The sequence below is a fragment of the Megascapheus bottae genome, chromosome 1, assembly GCF_031878675.1.
Source record: "Megascapheus bottae isolate mThoBot1 chromosome 1, mThoBot2.hap1, whole genome shotgun sequence".
Lineage (NCBI taxonomy): Eukaryota > Metazoa > Chordata > Mammalia > Rodentia > Geomyidae > Megascapheus > Megascapheus bottae.
The window spans coordinates 100,403,108-100,423,938 of record NC_143509.1 but is presented as its reverse complement, the minus strand read 5'-3'; the positions used below and the strand labels follow the sequence as shown (position 1 = coordinate 100,423,938).

The 20,831-nt window shown below is 38.7% G+C and overlaps 1 protein-coding gene across 3 annotated transcripts in view; it reads right to left on the bottom strand.

The window, feature by feature from the left end:
* Nucleotides 1-20,831, bottom strand: part of Ttc3 (tetratricopeptide repeat domain 3) — a 116,372-nt gene that overhangs the window by 87,035 nt on the left and 8,506 nt on the right. For all 3 annotated transcript variants that reach the window (XM_090349244.1, XM_090349237.1, XM_090349233.1), the window contains 7 exons: nt 17,321-17,475; nt 13,093-13,135; nt 12,397-12,547; nt 10,580-10,664; nt 8,248-8,301; nt 6,981-7,101; nt 3,366-3,451 (listed from right to left, as the gene is read on the bottom strand). In XM_090349244.1, coding sequence (XP_090205370.1) covers nt 3,366-3,451; nt 6,981-7,101; nt 8,248-8,301; nt 10,580-10,664; nt 12,397-12,547; nt 13,093-13,135; nt 17,321-17,464 — 684 coding nt within the window. In that variant the 5' untranslated portion in view covers nt 17,465-17,475. Of the gene's footprint in view, nt 1-3,365; nt 3,452-6,980; nt 7,102-8,247; nt 8,302-10,579; nt 10,665-12,396; nt 12,548-13,092; nt 13,136-17,320; nt 17,476-20,831 lie in introns of those variants that run through there.

Sequence of the window (20,831 nt, the reverse complement as noted above, 5' to 3'; positions counted from 1 at the left end):
TATTTTATGAGGTCAGGGGCATCTTCAGATTTTGGTTCAGAGGGTGGACTGACACCAATCATCCCCAAACTAAAAGACAACTATGTATTTTAAGCAAAATTTCTCTAACACCCAATTCTAACTTGCTAAAGAAATATTTAGAAAGTAAACAAAATATGCATTATGAATAAACATTAAAATAATTTTTCTTTGATGGACTATTTGGGAGGCACACTTTTTCTTTTTCCAGTCCTCTACTGAGGAGAGGAAATATCCATAAGTTATAGCAAGCCAAAAAATGAGACACAAGGTAAAATACTGGCTTTTAGTTAGGAAGCATGGTATTACTCAATTTATTACTTAAAAAACAAATTAACCAGCTAGGTATGTAGGTGAGTGATGCTAAAGCCCTGGGGTTTGACTCTTAACACAGTGAGAAAATAAACCAAAAAATTAAATCAGTAACATATATGTAATGCTGATTAGATTAATTATAAAGAATGACAAGTTGGGTGCCTGTAGCTCATACCTATAATCCTAGCTACTCAGGAGGCTGAGATCTAAAGATTACAGTTCAAAGCCAGCCCAGGCACTAAAGTCTTTAACACTCAGGTGGCTCAGGTGGCAGAGCACTAGTCTTGAGCTGAGAGCTCAGGAACAGTGTCCAGGCCCAGAGTTCAAGCCCCATGACCGATCAAAACTACTAAATAAGTAATAGTAATAATAATAATAATAAAACTTGAAATGAATCTGCAGATACCATTGCAGTTTATAGGCTTTCTTTGCCTGGGTTCTTTGTCAATGCTGGATATCTGATTTCTATAAATAATCTACAATTTCAGCCTACTTTGTAGCATTGTAATAGTAGAATGAAATGTCAGGTTAGCAAGAATGCCAACAAAAGATGCTATTAATAGAACCAAAAATTTTTACTTCATTCAAATACATAAAAATTAAAGGGCCTGGGCCGGGAGTTTGGCCTAGTGGTTAAAGTGCTTGCCTAGCATGCATGAAGACCCGGGTTCCATTCCTCGGTACCACATACATAGAAAAAAAAAAGCCGGAAGTGGTGCTGAGGCTCAAGTGGTAGAGCTCTAGCCTTGAGAAAATCCAAGGACAGTGCTCAGGCCCTGAGCTCAAGCTCAGGACTGGCAAAAAAAAAAAAAAAAAAAAAAAAATTAAAGAGCTAAGCCAGGTGCAGTGTCTCACACCTATAATCCTAGCTACTCAGGAGGCTGAGATGTGAGGATACCAGGCCCGGCACTAAAGAATGTGAGACTCTTATCTCCAATTAACCACTAGAAAATGGGAAGTGGGGCTGTGGCTCCAAGGGTAGTTCAGTAGCCTTGAGCTGAAGAGCTCAGGGACAGCGCCCAGGCCCAGAATTCAAGCCCCCTGGCCCATCAACACACACACACACACACACACACACACACACACACACACACACACACACACACACACACACACACACACACACACACACACACACACACACACACACACGGTTATATATATAGAGACACTTATATATATATGGTTATATATATATGGCTAGAGGCATGGCTCAAGGGGTAGAGTTTATCTAGCTTTAGACAAATAAGCTGAACTCAAGCACAAGGCCTCTGGAGTTAAAACCTCAGTCGTGGCAACAAACACACAAAAGTAATAATATGCTCATTAGCTGGGACACTGGTGTCTCACACCTATTATCCTACCTATTCAGTTCAAAGCCAGCTCAGGCAGAAAAGAAACTTTAAGACTTCATCTCAACCAGCAAAATGCTAAACTGTAGGCATAGATCAACTAGTAGAGCACCTGCTGTGAACAAGCACAAGTGAGAGGCCCTAAGTTGATTACACACACACACACACACACACACACACACACACACACACACACACAAATTAGGCCAGGAGTTTGTCCTAGTGGTAGAGTGCTTGTCTAGCATGCACAAACACCTGAGTCAATTCCTCTATACCAAATACATAGACAAAGCCGTAAGTGCTGCAGTGGCTGGAGTAGTATAACTCTAGCATTGAGAAAGCCTAAGGACAGTGCTCAGGCCCTGAGTTCAAGCCCCAGGACAGGTAAAAGAAAAAAAAAAAAACCTTAAAAAAAATGAAAGAAATGAGCATATTTTAAGTCTTTAAAATTTGAATTAAAGGGGCCGGGAGTTTGGCCTAGTAGTAGAGTGCTTGCCTAGCATGCATGAAGACCCAGGTTCGATTCCTTGGTACCATATACATAGAAAAAAGCAGGAAATGGTGCTGAGGCTCAAGTGGTAGAGCTCTAGCTGTGCTCCTGAGCTCAAGCTCAAGACTGGCAAAAAACATTTTTTTAATTAAAATTATATTAAATGAATCGTATGAATAGCATCTTTATAAGGCTGTTAAACTGGGCACAATGGCTCATGTCTCTAATTCTAGTTACCTAGGAAGAGAACATTCAGAAGACAAAGTTCAAGGCTAGCCTAGATAAAAAAATTAATGCACACCTATGAACCTAGACATAGGGAAGCACAGGTAGGAAGGTCAGAGAATCATATGACTAGGCCAGACTAGGCAAAAAAGTTGGGGGCCTTCTCTCAAGTAGTAGAGTGCTCATCTAGAAAGCACAAAACCCTGAATTCAAAACCTATTATCATAAATGAATAACAAACAAAGCTGTTAATAGCTAAGCTAAAGTCTGAGAAAAATAAAATTTTTAACAAAAATATATCAGAGGGACTGGGTGCATAGCCTAGTGGTAAAGAGCTCGCCTAGCATGCATGAAGCCCTGGGTTGGATTCCTCCGTACCACATACTCAGAAAAAGCCAGAAATGGTGCTGTCGCTCAAGTGGCAGGATTCTAGCCTTGAGCAAAAAGTGTCCAAGAACAGTACCTAGGCCGTGAGTTCAAGCTCCAGGACTGGCAAAAAAAAAATAATATATACATACATATATATATATATACATACACAAATATATATATATCAGAAAATTTGATTAGCATATAATTTCATTAAAAATTTTCAAATTCAAAATTTATTAAAAATTTCCCTCAATCGGGCCCGGAGTTTGGCTTAGTCGTAGAGTGCTTGTCTAGCATGCACAAAGACCCAGGTTCAATTCCTCGATACCACATACATAGAAAAAAAAAAAAAAAAAAAGCTGGCTGGAAGTGGTGCTGTGGCTCAAATGGTAGAGTTCTAGCCTTGAGAAAATCCAAGGACAGTGCTCAGGCCCTGGGTACAAGCCCAGGACTCGCAAAAAAAAAAAAAAATAATCCCTCAAATGTATTATTCAATTGTTATCAGTTTACAATTTTGTTATTAACTTCTTAACTGTTGAAAGTATTAACTGCTAATCTTTCAAACATATTTACAGGTAGTGATGTGTCCTCACCTCTGTACAGTCCACACAGCTTTGACCTTGAAATTCTTCAAGCAAATTGCAATTCTCCGTTACAACTCTAGTTATGTGATACTTATCTTAAGTTTTATTTTTAGGAGAGACAGACACAAAGGGAGAGACAGATAAAGAGATAATCTGTTAAAAAAGCAAACTGGTACTCATATTCCTCTAATTCTTAGATTAAGCAGGTTAAGTCCATAAAGTTCATTGTATTATAGTTCCAAAAAGCCTGTGTTTCTTGTAATCTTTAACTATATTTTCAAATATTCTATATTGCTCTAAGTCTACTCTGTTTTCTGGCAATAAGGATCCAGCTCTTTATTATGAATTTAATTATTACCATGTAACTCAGAAAATGCAATCATAACATATTACAATCAGGATTTGTAAATACTCAAGATAATTTAACAGACATTGTCAAGGTGCAATGTTCAATAAAACCAAGAACAAACTGGTAAACTGTCTTCTAAAAGTTATGTAATATACCAAATAAAATACTTTAAAAATTGTTTTGTCATAGACTTTTCCAGTTATAAGGTTTGAATTCAGGGCTTGAATATTGTCCCTGAACTCTTTTGCTAGCTACTTTGAGACACAATTCCACTTCTGGTTTTTCAGTTGTTCATTAGAGGTAAGAGTCTTAGGAACTTTTCTGCCCTGCTGGCTTTAATCTGAAATCCTCAGAGATCTCAGCCTCCTAAGTAGCTAGGATTACAGGTATGAGCCATTGGAACCTGGCTAAAATTTTTTAATATTTGACTCTATAAATGAAATATTTATGGTGAGAAGTTATTTGAAATAGCAATCATAAAAACCTAATAAAGTAATTTCACTACAGTAGGTAATTAGGTTACCGAAAATGTCCAAAATTATCTAGCTTTTAGTCTTTAAACTATTCTATAGTGCATGTGTATATATGTATATATATATATATACATACACATGTATATTATTTCAGCACAATTATATTTAAAACTCTAGCCAAACCCAGTGAGATAGCTCATGCTTGTAATCCTAGCTACTCAAGAGGCTGAAATCTGAGGATCATGGTTCAAAGCCAGATTGAGCACTAAAGACCTTGGGACTATTATCTCCAATTAACCACTAGAAAACGGAAAGTAGCGCTGTGGGTAGAGCGCCTCAAGCTGAAGAGCTCAGGGACAGCGCCTAGGCCCAGAGTTCAAACCCCAGGACGGAAGAAAAAAAAAAAGGAAGAAGCTGGGTAGAACTAGGAGGATCTCAAGCTGCAGTAGAGCCCTACTAGAAGAACAAATTAAAAAAAAAAAAAAAATGGGCCAGGATCATGGCCTAATGGTAGAGTGCTTGCCTAGCATGCACAAAGACCCCAAATTCGATTCCTCAGTATAATATACACAGAAAATGCTAGAAGTGGTGCAGTGGCTCAAGTGGTAAGAGCATTAGCCTTGAGTGACCAAGGAGAGTGCTCAGGTTCTGAGTTCAAGCCCTAGGACTGGCAAAAAATAACAATGAAACAAAAACAACAAAACTGGAGGGCTTTTTGCTCAGTTCACTCAGACCTTCAGTACGTTCCCTATTACTACAAAAGAAAGGTGAACAAATAAATAATACTAACAGAGCAAAGCAAGTTTCTAGGAGGAAAACCTTGGCTTTGAGATCAGAGGAAGATTTGAATTCTTGGATCTGGTCTAGTGGTAGAATGCTCGCCTAGCATGCAAGAAGGCTCAGGTTCTATTCCTTGGTACCATATACATAGAAAAAAGCTGCCTGTGGTGCAGGGGCTCAAGTGATAGAGCTGTGGTCTTGAGAAAGCCCAAGAACAATGCTCAGGCCCTGAGCTCAAGCCACAGGACTAGCAAAAAAAAGAAAATGATTTGAGTTCTTATCTAAGTTCTAGTTACTTTGTACGCTGAAGAAAAATCACTTATCTTCTCAAAGACTCTACAATAGACAATAGCAACAATCCTTCAGGGGAGTTTTATAAAGGAGAGAGCAAACATGCAAGAGAATCAGAAATAAGCTCATACTGGTGCCTAATACATGATGCTGTTTCTCTCTAAAAAAATATCTGACCTAGAAAATTGGAGGCCTCCAAAATAATAAAGCCTCTGTGACACATGTAGTATTTAATAAATCTATCAGAAAGATCTGTACTTAATTCCTCTTAAGAATTCAAGTCAAGGACTGGGAGTTTGGCCTAGTGGTTAAAGTGCTTGCCTAGCATGCACAAAGACCCTGGTTCGATTCCTTGGTACCACATATATAGAAAAAGCCGGAAGTGGTGCTGAGGCTCAAGTAGTAGAGCTCTAGCCTTGAGAAAGTCCAAGGACAGTGCTCAGGCCCTGAGCTCAAGCCCAGGACTGGCAAAAAAAAAAAAAAAAAAAAAGAATTCAAGTCAGTATTTTCTCTCTTTTTAGTAAAGGTGCAAATTATTGGACATCACCTACTAAAGAGCGAAAATTTTTCTATTTCAAGATTCCTAAAACTAGTCGTGTGCTAACCAGAAGGCTAAGATCCTAGTTAACCAGAAGGCTAAGATCTGAGGATCATGGTTCAAAGCCAGCCTAGGCATAAAAAAATCTGGAACTCCTATCTCCAATTAACCACAAGAAAACTGGAAGTGGAGCTGTGGCTTAAGTGGTAGAGTGCTAGACATGAGCTGAAGAGCTCAGGGACAGTACCCAGGCCTAGAGTTCAAGTCCCACAACAGGAAGGAAGGAAGGAAGGAAGGAAGGAAGGAAGGAAGGAAGGAAGGAAGGAAGGAAGGAAGGAAGGAAGGAAGGAAGGAAAGAAGGAAGGAAGGAAGGGGAAAAGGAAAAGGAGAGGAGTCCTAAAACTATACTATAAAAACATTGCTAATTATCAAATGCTTAAAGGAAAACATTTCACAAAGTAAAGAAATATGTAAGGGAATTTCCTCAGACATCAAAGAATAGTAGATTCATGAGGAAATTGAAAATCATGTCAGCTTCTATTACTTTTATGAATGACAGACTTGAGCCAACAATCATTAGGTAGGATTTTTTTTTTAAATACGTCACAAAAGTCAAGAAGGAGATAAGAGAATAAAACTAACTACAAGGGCCAGGTTACAGTGTTGACTCCTGTGATGAGGAATCAAGGTTCAAAACCAGCCTGGGCAGACAAATTTCAGAGACTCTTCTCTTCCAATTAACCAGCAAAAATGCCAAAAGTAGAAGCATGAAAGAATGTAAAATCCTGGTTCACATTTCAGAAGAAGCACAAAAATAAACAAACCAAAAACTAACCTGACAAGGTTAAAACTCTCTTACTGAAGCATCATAACAGAAGAAAAAAATTTTAATTTTTTTTTCCCACTTCTGGGGCTTGAATTTCAGGGCCCTGGGCACTGTCCTTAGACACTTTTTACTCATGGCTACAGCTCTACTTCTTGAGCCACAGCGCCACTCTGGCTTTTTCTGTTTATGTGGTACTGAGAAATGGAACCCAGGGTTTCATGCATGCTAGGCAAGCACTCTACCACTATGCCAAGTTCCCAGCCTCTCAAATGTTCTTAAGACAAATCAGAGCCCACATAACTTATACACTCCATTTTCCTGAATACCTTTAAAAGCCCAGTGAACAAGTTAAAACACTTGTACTTACATTCAGTAAAGAAAATACTTAACATAGGCCAACATTTATCCACGGATCCTAATTTGGGTAGAATGGTTACATCGCCTGTATATTTTATCCAATTTAAAGCTTCCTCCATTGCCAAGATTTTCTGTTTCAAAACATATAAGTATGAATTCTAAATTTGCATGTGGCCTTGTACATTTACATTATAAAGCATTTCAGATACTTAATATAAATTTTATACAACTCTATTTTCATTATTTCATCATGAAGTATAGAAGACTAGGATACAAATTAATCAAAACCATGATCATACATGTTACATTGACTTTAGGCTACCTTCAGAATTTAAGATGCTTTTATAAAGGGTTTATAACCTGGCAAAAAGCTGCTTTAGGTAGCCAGGGAGTGCAATACCAGATCTTATCTAAACCAGGGATTCCATCCTTATCCCCAAGGCTAAAGTCATAGATTAAGGTTTGCCTCACAAAGCATATATTTTACATAGTCTGTGTCAAATAAAGGATTATATAAAATATTTGCTGAGTAAACTAGATGATCAGTATAATGATTTTCACAATCAAGTCACAATTTGGCAGAAATGTTATTCATGCCTGAGGTATCTAACATCTTCAGACATTTAATACCTGAGCTGTCAATATTGGCATAATATTTAAAAGAAATGTAGATATTTATGTAGCCAGTAACATTATAAATTGGCCTATTACTGCTTTTGGAAAGTATCTATTAATTATGTATCAAAGATGTAATAATTTCATTTGGGGAAATGTATGCCCAGTAAATAAAAGAATCAGATCATGATGGGTTTTACAAAGTGAAGCAAGGGCGGGGAGTTTGGCCTAGTGGTAAAGTGCTTGCCTAGCATGCATGAAGACCCAGGTTCAATTCCTTGGTACCACAATACATAGAAAAAAGCCAGAAGTGGTGCTGAGGTTCAAGTGGTAGAGCTCTAGCCTTGACAAAGTCCAAGGAGAGTGCTCAGGCCCTGAGCTCAAGCCCAGGACTGGCAAGATAGATAAGATAGATAGATAGATAGATAGATAGATAGATAGATAGATAGACAGACAGACAGACAGACAGATAGATAGATAGTGAAACAAATCAGCTAAATAAGATCCTATAAGCAAAATACAGAAATCAATACTACCAAATACCGACATAATGCTGAGTATGTAAACTGAGTGGGAAATGAGGAGTGTGATGACTACTGCTAATGCTGCATAATAATTTAATAAGTATTATTTACTAATGTATTAATGTACTTAATACTTACGTTTTCTATTTTATAACCAATTCTCAGTATGCCTTCAATAAGAAATGAATCATTCTGAAAAGTAAAAAAAAGCACAGTTTACATGGTAATGGAAATATAAACATAACAACCTATGACTCTATAGACATGTTTTATTTCTTAAATTAATATGTTTCTATGACATACAAATCCTTAGCCTAATTTTAATTAAGTTCTAAATACTAAGTCCCAGTGATTGTAAATAGAGATTCCCTCCTTGAACACTTGTTTGTTAAACTTGTCATTTAAAATATGATGTAAAAATCAACATTAATAAATTCTTTTAAAAAAAAAAGCAGTTTTCCCTTATTCCATCAACTTTACTTGACTTTTCCAATGGCAAAAAAAAAAAAAAAAAAAAATCCGGGCCGGGAGTTTGGCCTAGTGGTTAAAGTGCTTGCCTAGCATGCATGAAGGCCCGGGTTCGATTCCTCAGTACCACATACATAGAAAAAAGCCAGAAGTAGTGCTGAGGCTCAAGTGGTAGAGCTCTAGCCTTGAGAAAGTCCAAGGACTGTGCTCAGGCCCTGAGCTCAAGCCCAGGACTGGCCAAAAAAAAAAAAAAAAAATCCTACATTTTAGGAATAGTCATGTACCATACAAAGTAAGTAAATATACGTGTGTACACACACATGCACACATACATGTGTGTCTGGGCTTGCTTTCAACAGAAATATTCAGATCTTAGGCTCCTGAGTAGCTAAGATCGCAGCTGTGAGTCACCAACGCCTGGTCAATTACAATAATATTTTAGTTAACAATGAATCACAAATACATAGGAGTGGTCCAGTAAGATCAATAATGAAACTGACAAATTTCTATTGTCTAGGGACATAGAAGCTGTTGTGATATCATAGCATAAACAGGCGCTGCTTCCAAGTATGGATGCTGATGGAAGATTTATTGAAAACATAGCACATACAATTACATACAGCGCATGATACTTGGTAAATAAGTGATATACTAGTAACTTGTATATAACCTGTGCTTAACATTATTAGAAAACACTCTATTAAAAACTTTACTATGAAACAATATGTCATGGCGTATACCAGCAGCAGTGGCCTGAGCCACTGTGCTTGATTGAAATTCTCTTTTCTGACCCAATGCGAAAAATAATTAAAGGACTGGAGGTACAGCTTAAGTAGGAGAGTGTTTGTCTAGGAAGCACAATGCCTTCAGTACCAAAGAGGAAAGAAAAAGTAACCTAAATCAAGAATTGACTGCCAGGTGCTGGTAGCTAGCTCACACATGTAATTCTAGCTACTCAGGAGACTGAGACCTGAGGACCATGGTTCAAAGCCACTCCAGGCAAGATTCTTATCTCAAAGTAACCACCAGAAAAGGCACTGCTGCTCAAAGTGGTAGAATGCTAGCCTTGAGACAGCACCCAGACCCTAAGTTCTTGCCCTACTACAAAAGGAAAAAAAAAAAGTACTAAGAGGGACACATGGCTTTATAACCAAGACAAAAATTTATCCAATAGCTTCAAAAAAAAACAAAAACAAAAATAAAAACAAAACAAAACAAAACAAAATGACAAAGTCACAAGCTGGCAGCTCAAGACTATAATCCTAGGTACTCAGGAGACTGAGACCTGAGGTTGGAGGTTCAAAGCTGGCTCCAGGCACTAAAGTCCATGAGTTTTTTATCTTCAATTAACCACCCGAAAACCAGAAGTGGCACTGTAGTTCAAGTGGTAGAGTGCTAACCTCCATGACCAACAATAAAACCAAAAAAAAAAAAAAAGAACCATACAAAAGACACTCAACACAAAGACATTCCTCAAATCTACTCTGATCTCCCTCTCTCTCTCCCCATTTCTCCACACCCCTGTCAGTTGTGAAGCTTGAACTCAGGGCCTGGGTACTGTACCTGGGCTCTTTTGCTCAAGGGTATTGCTGTACTACTTTGTCTCTGGGTTTTTTTTTTTTTTTTTTTTTTAGTAGCTGATTGGAGATAGAGTCTCGCAGGGACTTTACTGCCCTGGCTGGCTTTGATCTGTAATCCTCAAATCTCAGCGTCCTGAGTAGCTAGGATTATAAGTGTGAGCCACTAGAGACTGGCAAAAAATCCTGCTTTCTATTTTTAAGGACAAGAAGCAGTACAGGACCCGTTACTGTAATCAGAACCCATCAAAACCAACCAGCCATCCTCCTGATCACTACTGAGCACACTCAGGAGAACAGAAACTGCAATCAGGACCACAAAACCTAAAAACAGATGAGTTAACTAATATCAGTTAGTTGTATGAGCCACATGGCATACATTTTAATTTTCAATGAAGGTGTAGCGCCTGCACTTTACTACTTACCGCAACTTTCTTTGCCAAATCCACAATGTCTTCCATCAACTCAAGAAGTTGTAACTTCTTCAAACTTATCTCTGAACCCTGCAAACTGTTTATAGACAAGTTATTTTTTTTAAGATTAGGTTCTCACCTACACAAATTTATTGAATCTTATGCTTAAATATATAACAAACTATCTGAAAAAAATAAGTGTCCATTTTCTTTAGGTAACAAAAAAGAAACTTTTTTTGGTTGGTTGTGGGGCTTGAACTCTGGGCCTGAGCGATGTCTCTGAGCTCTTCAGCTCAAGGCTAGCACTCTACCCCTTGAGTCACAGCATCACTTCCAAAAAACTTTTTTTTTAATGCTGTTATTTCTCTCTTCTGCATTATAACTTATATTTTGTGGGGTTTTTTTGTTGCTGTTGTTTTGTTTTTGACAATATGGGGCTTGAACTCAGGGGCCTGGGCACTGTTCCTAAGCTTCTTTTGCTCAAGGCTAACATTCTACCACTTGAGCCACAGCACCACTTCTGGCTTTTTCTGTTTATGTACTGGGGAATCAAACGCAGGGTTTCATGCATGCTAGGCAGGCACTCTACCACTAATCCACATTCTCAGTTCCAGTACAACTGTTTAATATAACAATAATGTATATCAATATTCATAAGCAAGTATATTAATTTGTCCTGGCTTAGCATCAAATCTATACTTTCATTATCAAAGTATAACTCCTCTGTAAATCACCTTTATAAGAAAAATTTAAAAAATTAAATCAATGTTATTATTTACTCATATTCAAAACTTAATATTTGCTTTTTTTTTTTTTTTTGCCAGTCCTGGAGCTTGAAATCAAGGCCTAAGCATTGTCCTTGGGCTTTCTGAAAGCTAGAGCTTATCACTCGAGTCACAGCACTACTTCTATATATATAGTACAAAGGAATCAAACCTGGGTTTTCATGCATTCTAGGCAAGCATTCTACCACTAAGCAAAACCCCAACCCCATTATTTAATTTTTTTGGCCAGCCCTGGGGCTTGAACTCAGGGCCTGGACACTGTCCTTGGGCTTTCGATTTAATTTTTTTGGCCAGCCCGGGGGCTTAAACTCAGGGCCTGGACACTGTCCTTGGGCTTTCGCAAGGCTAGTGCTCTACCACTTGACAGCACCATTTTTAACTTTTTCTGTGTATGTGGTACCAAGGAATGGAACCCAGGGTTTTGTGCATGCTAGTCAAGCACTCTACCACTAGGCTACACTCCAAGCCCCAGCCAGTATTTACTTTTTTTTTTTTTGCCAGTCCTGGGCTTTGTAGCTCAGGGCCTGAGCCCTGTCTTTGGACTTTCTCAAGGCTAGAGCTCTACCACTTGAGTCTCAGCACCACTTCCAGCTTTTTTTTCTATGCATATGGTACCAAGGAATCAAACCCAGGTATTCGTGCATGCTAGGCAAGCACTCTACCACTAGGCCAAACTCTCATCCCCCAGTATTTACTTTTTATATTTTATTCATTTATTTGCCAGTCCTGGGGACTGAACTCAGGGACTAAGCACTGTCCTTGGGCTTTCCTCGAGGATAGTACTCTATCACTTGAGCCATAGCACCACTTCCGGCTTTTCTATGTATGTGGTACTGAGGAATCAAATCCAGGTCTTCCTGCATGCCAGGCAAGCACTTTGCCTCTAGGCTGAACTCCAAACCCCTTTATACCGTATTTTAGAAAGCAAATCTGAGTACCATGTAAGTATAAGACACAGTCTTCCATTATACTTGGCATTCCTTATTACTGCACATACAACTGCATATCATTGTTCATACAAAATGAGTAACACATAGAACTTACAAGGTTTCCACACAAGGCTGTAATTTTGAGAATATAGAATTTTCCTGAAGTTGAAAAAGAAGTGGCCAGAAGATATGTATTTTAATGGCATCACAGTAACTTCGTAGGACAGAAACTGGCTTGCTGCACCATATACTGCAGATGTCAAATTCTTAAAATTAAAAGTTTAAGATTAGTATTTGTACTTATTTTTAAGGAATCAATGCTGCAAATGAGGGACCATGAAATGGATATGACAGAAGGCAAGAAATAAATGGATGAAATAATACAACCTGTTAGAAATTAAGTGTTGACTAAACATTTTAACAAAAAACCTTTTCAGTTTGCAGTAAAAAAAAAAAAACAATCACATCCTTTTTTTGTGTTCTAGTGCTAAGCCTTAAATTCAGGTTCTCAAGTGCAAGCTCTTTTTCACTCATGGCTGGCACTTTTATCATCTGAGCCCCAGTTCTACTGTTTTTCTAGTTAATTGGAGATAAGAGTCTTCAGAATTTGTCTGGACCAGCTAGCTTTAAGCTACAATCTTCAAATCTCAGCCTCCAGAGTACCTAGGATTATAGTCATGAGCTATGGAGACCAGCTAAGAATATATTTTAAAAAGACATATAAATTTTCATGTTGATGTGACTGAATGTATGAACCGTTCTTTATGACCAGTTAACAAATAAATATTAAAACAAACACAAATGTACTCACCCACATTCCTCTCACATCGGACATAATCTTTATATTGCAAGCCCTAAAATAAGAAAAAATTATCTTGTTTGCATCTGGTAAAATGCAAAAGAAGAGATTTGAGGGGACTGTATTTAGGTTTGAACTCTCCTACTTGCTAGGCAGATAAATGAGTCACTTAGCTGTGTTTCCAACTTTTTATTTTTCTGCCAGTCCTGGGGCTTGAACTCAGGGCCTCAGCACTGTCCTTGGGCTTACTCAAGGCTAGAGCTCTACCACTTGAGCCACAGTATCTTTTCTGGCTTTTTCTAGGTAGGTGGTTCTGAGGAATTGTATTTGTGCATGCTAGGCAAGCACTCTACCACGCCCAGCCTTTACCACTTTTTTATGCTGGTTAATTTTTTTTTTCTGGTCCTGGGGCCTGAACTCTGGGCCTGGGTGCTGTCCTTGAGCCTCATTGTGTCCAAGGCTAGCACTCTATCACTTGATCCACAGCACCATTTCTGGATTTTTTGAGTACTTTGTTAGAGGTTCGAGTTTCATGGGGACTTTTCTACTGGGACCTGCTTTGAACCCACATCCTCAGATGTCAGCCTCCTGAGTAGCTAGGATTACAGATGTGAGACACCAGTGGCCAGCTTATGCTAGTTTTTTTTTTTCTTTTGGCCAGTCCTGGGTCTTGAACTCAGGGCCTGAGTACTGTCCTTGGGCTTTCTCAAGGCTAGTGCTCTACCCTTGAGCCACAGGACCACTTTCGGCCTTTTCTGTTTATGTGCTTCTGAGGAATCAAACCCAGGGCTTCATCCATGCTAGGAAAGTATTGTACCATTAGGCCACACTCAAGCCCCTGTTGGTTACTTTTTTTTATTAAAGAATTTATTAACATTGATTTTTACATCATATTTCAAATGACATATTTAACAAACAAGTATTCAAGAAGGGAATCTCTATATACAATCACTGGCACTTAGATTTTAGAACATAATCAAAATTAGGCTGAGAGTATGTCATAGATACATATTAACCTATGTAATAAAAGATTATGTCTATAGAGTCATAGGTTTTTATGTCTATATAATTGTGTTTATATTTCCAGTACCATGTCCATAGCATTGGGTATGCAAATACTGAGTCCTCACTCTTGTACTGTGTGGATCTAAGAGCCACATATTAAGGATACCATGCACCTTTTGTTCCTTTGGTCTTGACTTGTTTCACTCAACATGATTCGCTCTAGATTCATCCATTTTCCTGCAAATGCCATTATTTTATCTTGACTGTTGGCTATGTAGAATTCCATTGTATATATATACCACATTTTCTTTATCCATTCATCTGCAGTAGGGCATCTAGATTGTTTCCAAAGCCTGGCTATTGTGAATAGTGCAGAGATAAAACATAGCTGAGCAGGTGCCCTTATCATATTTTGGGTTATGGTGTTCAGGATAGATGCCCAGAAGTGGTATGGAGGGATTGTAGCGAAGGTCAATTTTTAGTTCTTTAAGAAACCTCCACACTGCTTTCCAGAGTGGCTGAACTAGTTTACAATCCTACCAGCAGTGCAGTAGGGTTCCTTTTTCTCCACAATCCCACCAGCATCTGTCATTGTCTGAGTTCAAAATCTTGGCCATTCTTGTTGGGGTAAGGTGGTATCTTAGGGTTGTTTTTATTTGCATTTCCTTTATGACCATGGATGATGAACATTTTCTCATATGCTTTTCTGCCTTTTTTTTTTGGCCAGTTCTGGGCTTGAGCTCCGGGCCTGAGCACTGCCCTTGGACTTTCTCAAGGCTAGAGCCCTGCACTTGAGCCTCAGCACCACTTCCAGCTTTTTTCTATGTATGTGGTACCGAGGAATCAAACCCGGGCCTTCGTGCATGCTAGGCAAGCACTCTACCACTAGGCCAAACTCCCATTTTTCTGCCACTTTAATCTCTTCTTTTGGTAAGTCTCTCTTTAGTTCCCTTGCCCATTTAGTGAATGGTTTTTTGGATTTGTGGGGGCTTAGTTTCTTGAGTTCCCTATAGATACTGGATATTAAGCATTTGTCTGATGTATAATTGGTAAATATCTTTTCCCAGTTGGTTGGCTGTCTCTCTGCTTTTTCAACTATGCTTTTATTTGTGCAGAAACTTTTTATTTTTAGGTAGTCCCATTTATCGAGTCTCTCTCCAATCTGTTGTGACCCTGGGATTCTGTTCAGGAATCTTTTGCCTGTGCCTATGAGTTCCAGTGTCTCTCCTACTTTATCATGTAGCAGCTTCACAGTTTCCAGTCTGACACTGAGGTCTTTGATCCACTTTGAGTTAATGCTTGTGCATGGTGAAAGGCTAGGGTCAATGTTTAGTTTTCTGCACGTGGCTGCCCAGTTTTGCCAGCACCAATAACTATAGGCTGTGTTTGCTCCACTGTATATCTTTAGCTCCTTTGTCAAATACAAGTTGACTATAGGTATGTGGTTCTATTTCTGGATCTTCTATTCTGTTCCATTGATCTTCTACTCTATTTTTGTGCCAATACCATGCTGTTTTTGTTATTATGGCTCTATAGCAGAGTTTGAAGCCTGGTGGTATTATACCACCTGCATTGCTCTTTTTGCCTAGAATTGTTTTGGCTATTCTAGGTCTTTTCTTGTTCCATATGAACCTTCGGATTGTATCTTCTATTTCAGTAAAGAATGTCTTTGGGATTTTGATGGAGACTGCATTGAATTTGTATATCAATTTTGGCAGTATGGCCATTTTCACTATATTGGTTCTCCCTACCCATGAGCATGGGATGTCTTTCCATTTCTTGGTGTCCTCTTTAATTTCTTTTGTTAGGCTTTTGTAGTTTTCACTGAATAATTCCTTTACATCTTTGGTTAAGTTAATTCCCAAGTATTTTATTTTTGCAGGGGCTATTGCAAATGGGTTCATTTTCTTGATTTGGCCTTCTGTTTGTGTACTGTTGGTGTACAAGAAGGCTACTGACTTTTGCAGGTTAATTTTGTATCCTGCCACTTTGCTAAAGTGGTTTATTAATTCTAAGAGTTTGGGAGTGGAGCTTATTGGGCCACTCAAGTAGAGGATCATGTCATCTGCGAATAGGGATAGTTTAATTTCTTCTTTCCTTATGTGGATCCCTGTTGGTTACTATTAAGATAGGGTCTCATTTCCTGCCTGGATGTACCTGGGCCTTGAACACCTTGTTTAGGCTCTCTGTGTACTAAGCTTAACAGGTGTATGCCATCTGGCCCACTTCTTGATTAAAGTCTCATGCTGGGCACCAGTGACTCATGCTTATAATCCTAGCTACTCAGGAGGCTGAGTTATGAGGATTGTGGTTTAAAGCCAGCCTGAACAAAATAAGTCCATGAGACTCTTATCTCTAATTAACCACCAAAAAGTCAGAAGTGGAGCTGTGGCTCAGGTGGCTGAGTACCAACCTTGGGCAAAAAAGATGAAGAACCATGCTCAGGCCCTGAGTTTAATCACCATACCAGCCCTCCCACTCCCCTCCAAAAAGAGGGGAAAAAAGGGAGAGGACAGAGTAGGGGAAGGAAAGAAAAGGGGAAGGGAGAAGCCTGAACACAACTGCTATCCCCCCAATCACAGCCTCCCAAGTAGCTGAGAGAACACTAGGATTTTACTCTAAAAATTAACAGAACTGAAAACTATGCATATTTATGTAATCTGAATGCATCTTTTAGCCACTAAGTCTTTTTTTTTTTTTTTTTTTTTTTTTTTTTGCCAGTCCTGGGCTTGAGCTCAGGGCCTGAGCACTGTCCTTGGACTCTCTCAAGGCTAGAGCTCTACCACTTGAGCCTCAGCACCACTTCCGGCTTTTTTCTATGTATGTGGCACCGTGGAATCGAACCTGGGTCTTCGTGCATGCTAGGCAAGCACTTTAACCACTAGGCCAAACTCCAGGCCCTAGCCACTAAGTCTTAATTTTCACTGAGTATGTCTCTAAAGCACTCCCCTGGGCTTGTTATTTTTTGGGGAGGAATGAACTCAGGACTTCTTCCATCACTTTAGCAATGCCCGAATCCTTTTCAATATTTTGGGATCAGGTCTCATGTTTATACCTGGACTGGCTTTGGACTATCTTGCTATGACTGGTTCTCTGGCATCCGTATTTTTATTATTGAAGTGCTGCTTACTTACCCTTCTGGACGTTCTATCACACAAAATATGTCTACTCAGACTGCACTGAATGAGAAAGCACACAGACACAAAACTGAAAAGATATGAACAAACCTACTTACCACTCCATCGTAGTAAAGCTGAGTCACACGGACATAATCATCTGACATATATTCAGGAGCAAAGACAAAGTCATCCTCAGAGGGGCAATCTTCTAACAAAGCATCTTCTTCCGCACTCACATCTTCATCGATCACATCTTCCATGTTACACAATCCTAAGAAAACAACACACATCAGTAGTTGTTTGAAGCAACAGAAGTAGCTGTTTTCCTGGCATCTATGGCATATTGGAAAAATCCTTAGAGCTATACTCCCAGGAAGTAATTCCAATCAGAACATTGAATTCTGGAAGATTCTTGTCCCTGTTCTGCAGTGTTTTCCAAAGGATTCAATTTCTTCCTTTCCTTGGGTTCACATATTTACCATCTCTACTCTAACCTTTATCAGTTTACACATCTCCCTTGGTTGTTCTCCCTGTGTGTCCAGTTCATGTAAACCCTCAAATGTGTGTGCTGAATATAGAAAAGACAAAGTTCACTGCTGTATCTTTACCCCAATATCTTTTACTGCATCACGTAAAATACACTATTTCATCACACAAGAACTGGTACAATCTCAATTTCCTGGCCCGAACTAAATCCTGACTGAGGAACTGTTTCCTGTCAGCTGCTCCTGCACTCCGTTCCCTGTATCTCTCTATCTCAGACAAATGGGCAGGGCCAGAGTGGTCCAGAGCAAGTTTGTCAGTCCTGGTGACAACCCATCCAGACCTGCCCTCCTCCTGTGGTTCTAATGGTCTCCCGACAAAAGCCAGTCAGCACTACAAGACTGCAACAATGGAAAACCTCACATCACACAGACATGTTTTAAAAATACTTCTTCTGATGGGCAAAAAAGTGAAGTAGGCTGAAGGTTCAGACTTTTTTCCCTAGAGAAAGTTTAAAAATGAAGGTATTTATAACTATTAGAGGAAAACTATATTAAATATCACTGAAAATTCAGGAGTACCTTACTTCTAGTTCTTGCCCAAGTAATTGCTTTTCCTTTTTATCATAATCATTAACCATTTCTTATACCTTTTCACATCTCATTAGCCTATTAATGTTAGAATAGATCAAGTTTCTCTTTTGCTAAAAGCAAGTCCTTGAATATGAGCCTATTTCTTTAATCAGTCCTTCGTATGATGTCCAATGTAATGTCTAAAACCCACACAATGGCAGAAGTGAAGAATCCTAACAAGCTTCCTAGCCAGCTTACTTGTACTATGTGTCACACACTGCACCATGTGCTTTATAAGTCCCATCCCATTAATTCTCACATTCCTTCCACATCCATTGTATAGGTGGAAAATGCTCTGTCCCAATTCGGTAGCCTCTTCTCTCAGACTTGTCATGGCCACTTATTTACCTCTTGGTTACTGCTGTGTTTAGGAACACTGGCAACTCTCCAAATCCATCATTATCCTAGTGGTGTCATGGGCCATCAGACCAACTCCTCAACTCAACTAGCATGAACTTTTCCTTCTCAGGGCCACAGCTCAGACTGTGTAGATCTAAACATTGGCTTCACTCATATCAGTTCCTCTCTAAACACAAGTAAGAATCATTATAGCTCTCTCTTCCCACAGCCACTCAATCTCCTCGAGAACTTTCTTACTTTTTGTGACATTCAAATCTCTTGTTCTCACTTCCACTTCCTATAATTTGGTTTCCATTGCTACCATTCAAGGGAAACTGCTTTCACTAGTGTCACAGACTGTCTCTACAATCTGCAAACTCACCTGTTCTGCACACAACAGAACAGTTTTCAAATCTCCAAAAGTGGAACTGCCAGAAACAAGTAAAACATAAAACCAAAAACACAATATGTATGTTATTAAGAAAAGTATACGTATACTAGTTTACTTTTCTCCACTGGACTTTGGGGAGAAAGACACACCCAGCACAGGACTAGCTCTTCCTCAGTCTTGGGTTATTTTAAGCCCTGTGTTTCACAAAGGCTCTCAACACACCTAAGCCCAATTGATCCCCAAGATGAAGATTTGTGATAGAAGAGTTTCCCTATTTCCCTCAGTGGCAATTTGAAATCTATTTCCTTTCACTGAAAAAAAAAAAAGTTTACTTTTCTCACATAAATTTTTTTGTATGAAAATACAGAAAGAGCCAAGAACTGTCAGATCCTACTCATCACCATCATAACATTGATTACAATACAACTGACAGACTGAGTCACCATGACATAGCACTGGCCATTAAAGCCTGGCATTTCTCAAGATATCAAACCCAACACCAATCGTACTGTAATTGTGATCCTAGTGTAATTTTTAGAGTTTTCTATTTTGTTAGAGAGAGGCAATGTGGCAAAATGGTTAAGAACATGGATTCTGGGGCCAGACTGCCTTGGTTTGAACTCTAACTCACTGAAGTTTTGATCTTGGGCAAGATTCTTAATTTCTCTATGCTTCAGTTGCCCTATAAAACAAGGGATGATTAAATATATATATATATATATATATATATACACACACTAACTACCTGATTAATCAGTTAAAGCATACAAAGTGCTTTGAGGAGAGCTGGGTATGTAAAGTGTCATAAGTATCAACTATTATTAATACTGATATAAAACTTAAAAATTTAAACCTACTCTTGAGACACTTCAAGCTAAATGGTCTACCTTAATTACTAATTCCAATGAGCACTTTTCAGCTTACAACTTACTTGACACTGAGGACCACTTCCTCCTTCTCAGACTCTTCATATGGACTGCAAAGATCATCTTCTGGTTCTCCTCCTATTCGTATGGCTGCTCTTCCTCAGTCTCCTTCATGGGCTCTTCTTTTCCATTCCCTGCCACCCAAATGTCAATTCTCTTTTCTTCTCACTCTCACTGACTCCTGGGTGACCTTATCCACCATACCCATGGATTAAAACAGCATTTTCTGAACTTTAATCATTTGTATAGCTTCATCATGATTTTGCAATTTTCATACGGTACATATATTTAATACTTCCTTGGCATTGAGCTCACTTAAGTGATATATGTTCATGATATCAAAGGTTTGGTTTACAAGCTGATGTTTTGTACACATTAAGGTAAATTGCTGTTAAATTTTTCCAGTTTTTTTTAATGTACCATTTAAAGTGATCCTATATAATAATGATTTTCACACTTTCAAATCTTTCCTGGCTGGATCCAATCTTTTGACCTCCAGATCTTAATTGGCAATTGATACCAGATCTTAACCAAGATGTTCCATAGCCTCTCAGATCCAATAAGTTCTAAAATAAACTTATCCTCTTCTTTAAAAAAACGCAACTATAGTCTTTTCTCTTTCTGTATACAATTTACCAGTAAATTGTTCTACATGAAACATGGTTACATTAATTGAAAATGTAGATGGTCAACCTAGACTCTCATTTCATTCAACATTTCTATCCAATTTATCACTATATTCAGTCATAGCTACTTCCCTAAGCAATCTACATTTATCACATAGACACCTCTTTGTGCCCAAGGTTACTGCTTGACTTGTTCCTTCTTCCCTTCTTCTTGAACTAATACAACAAGC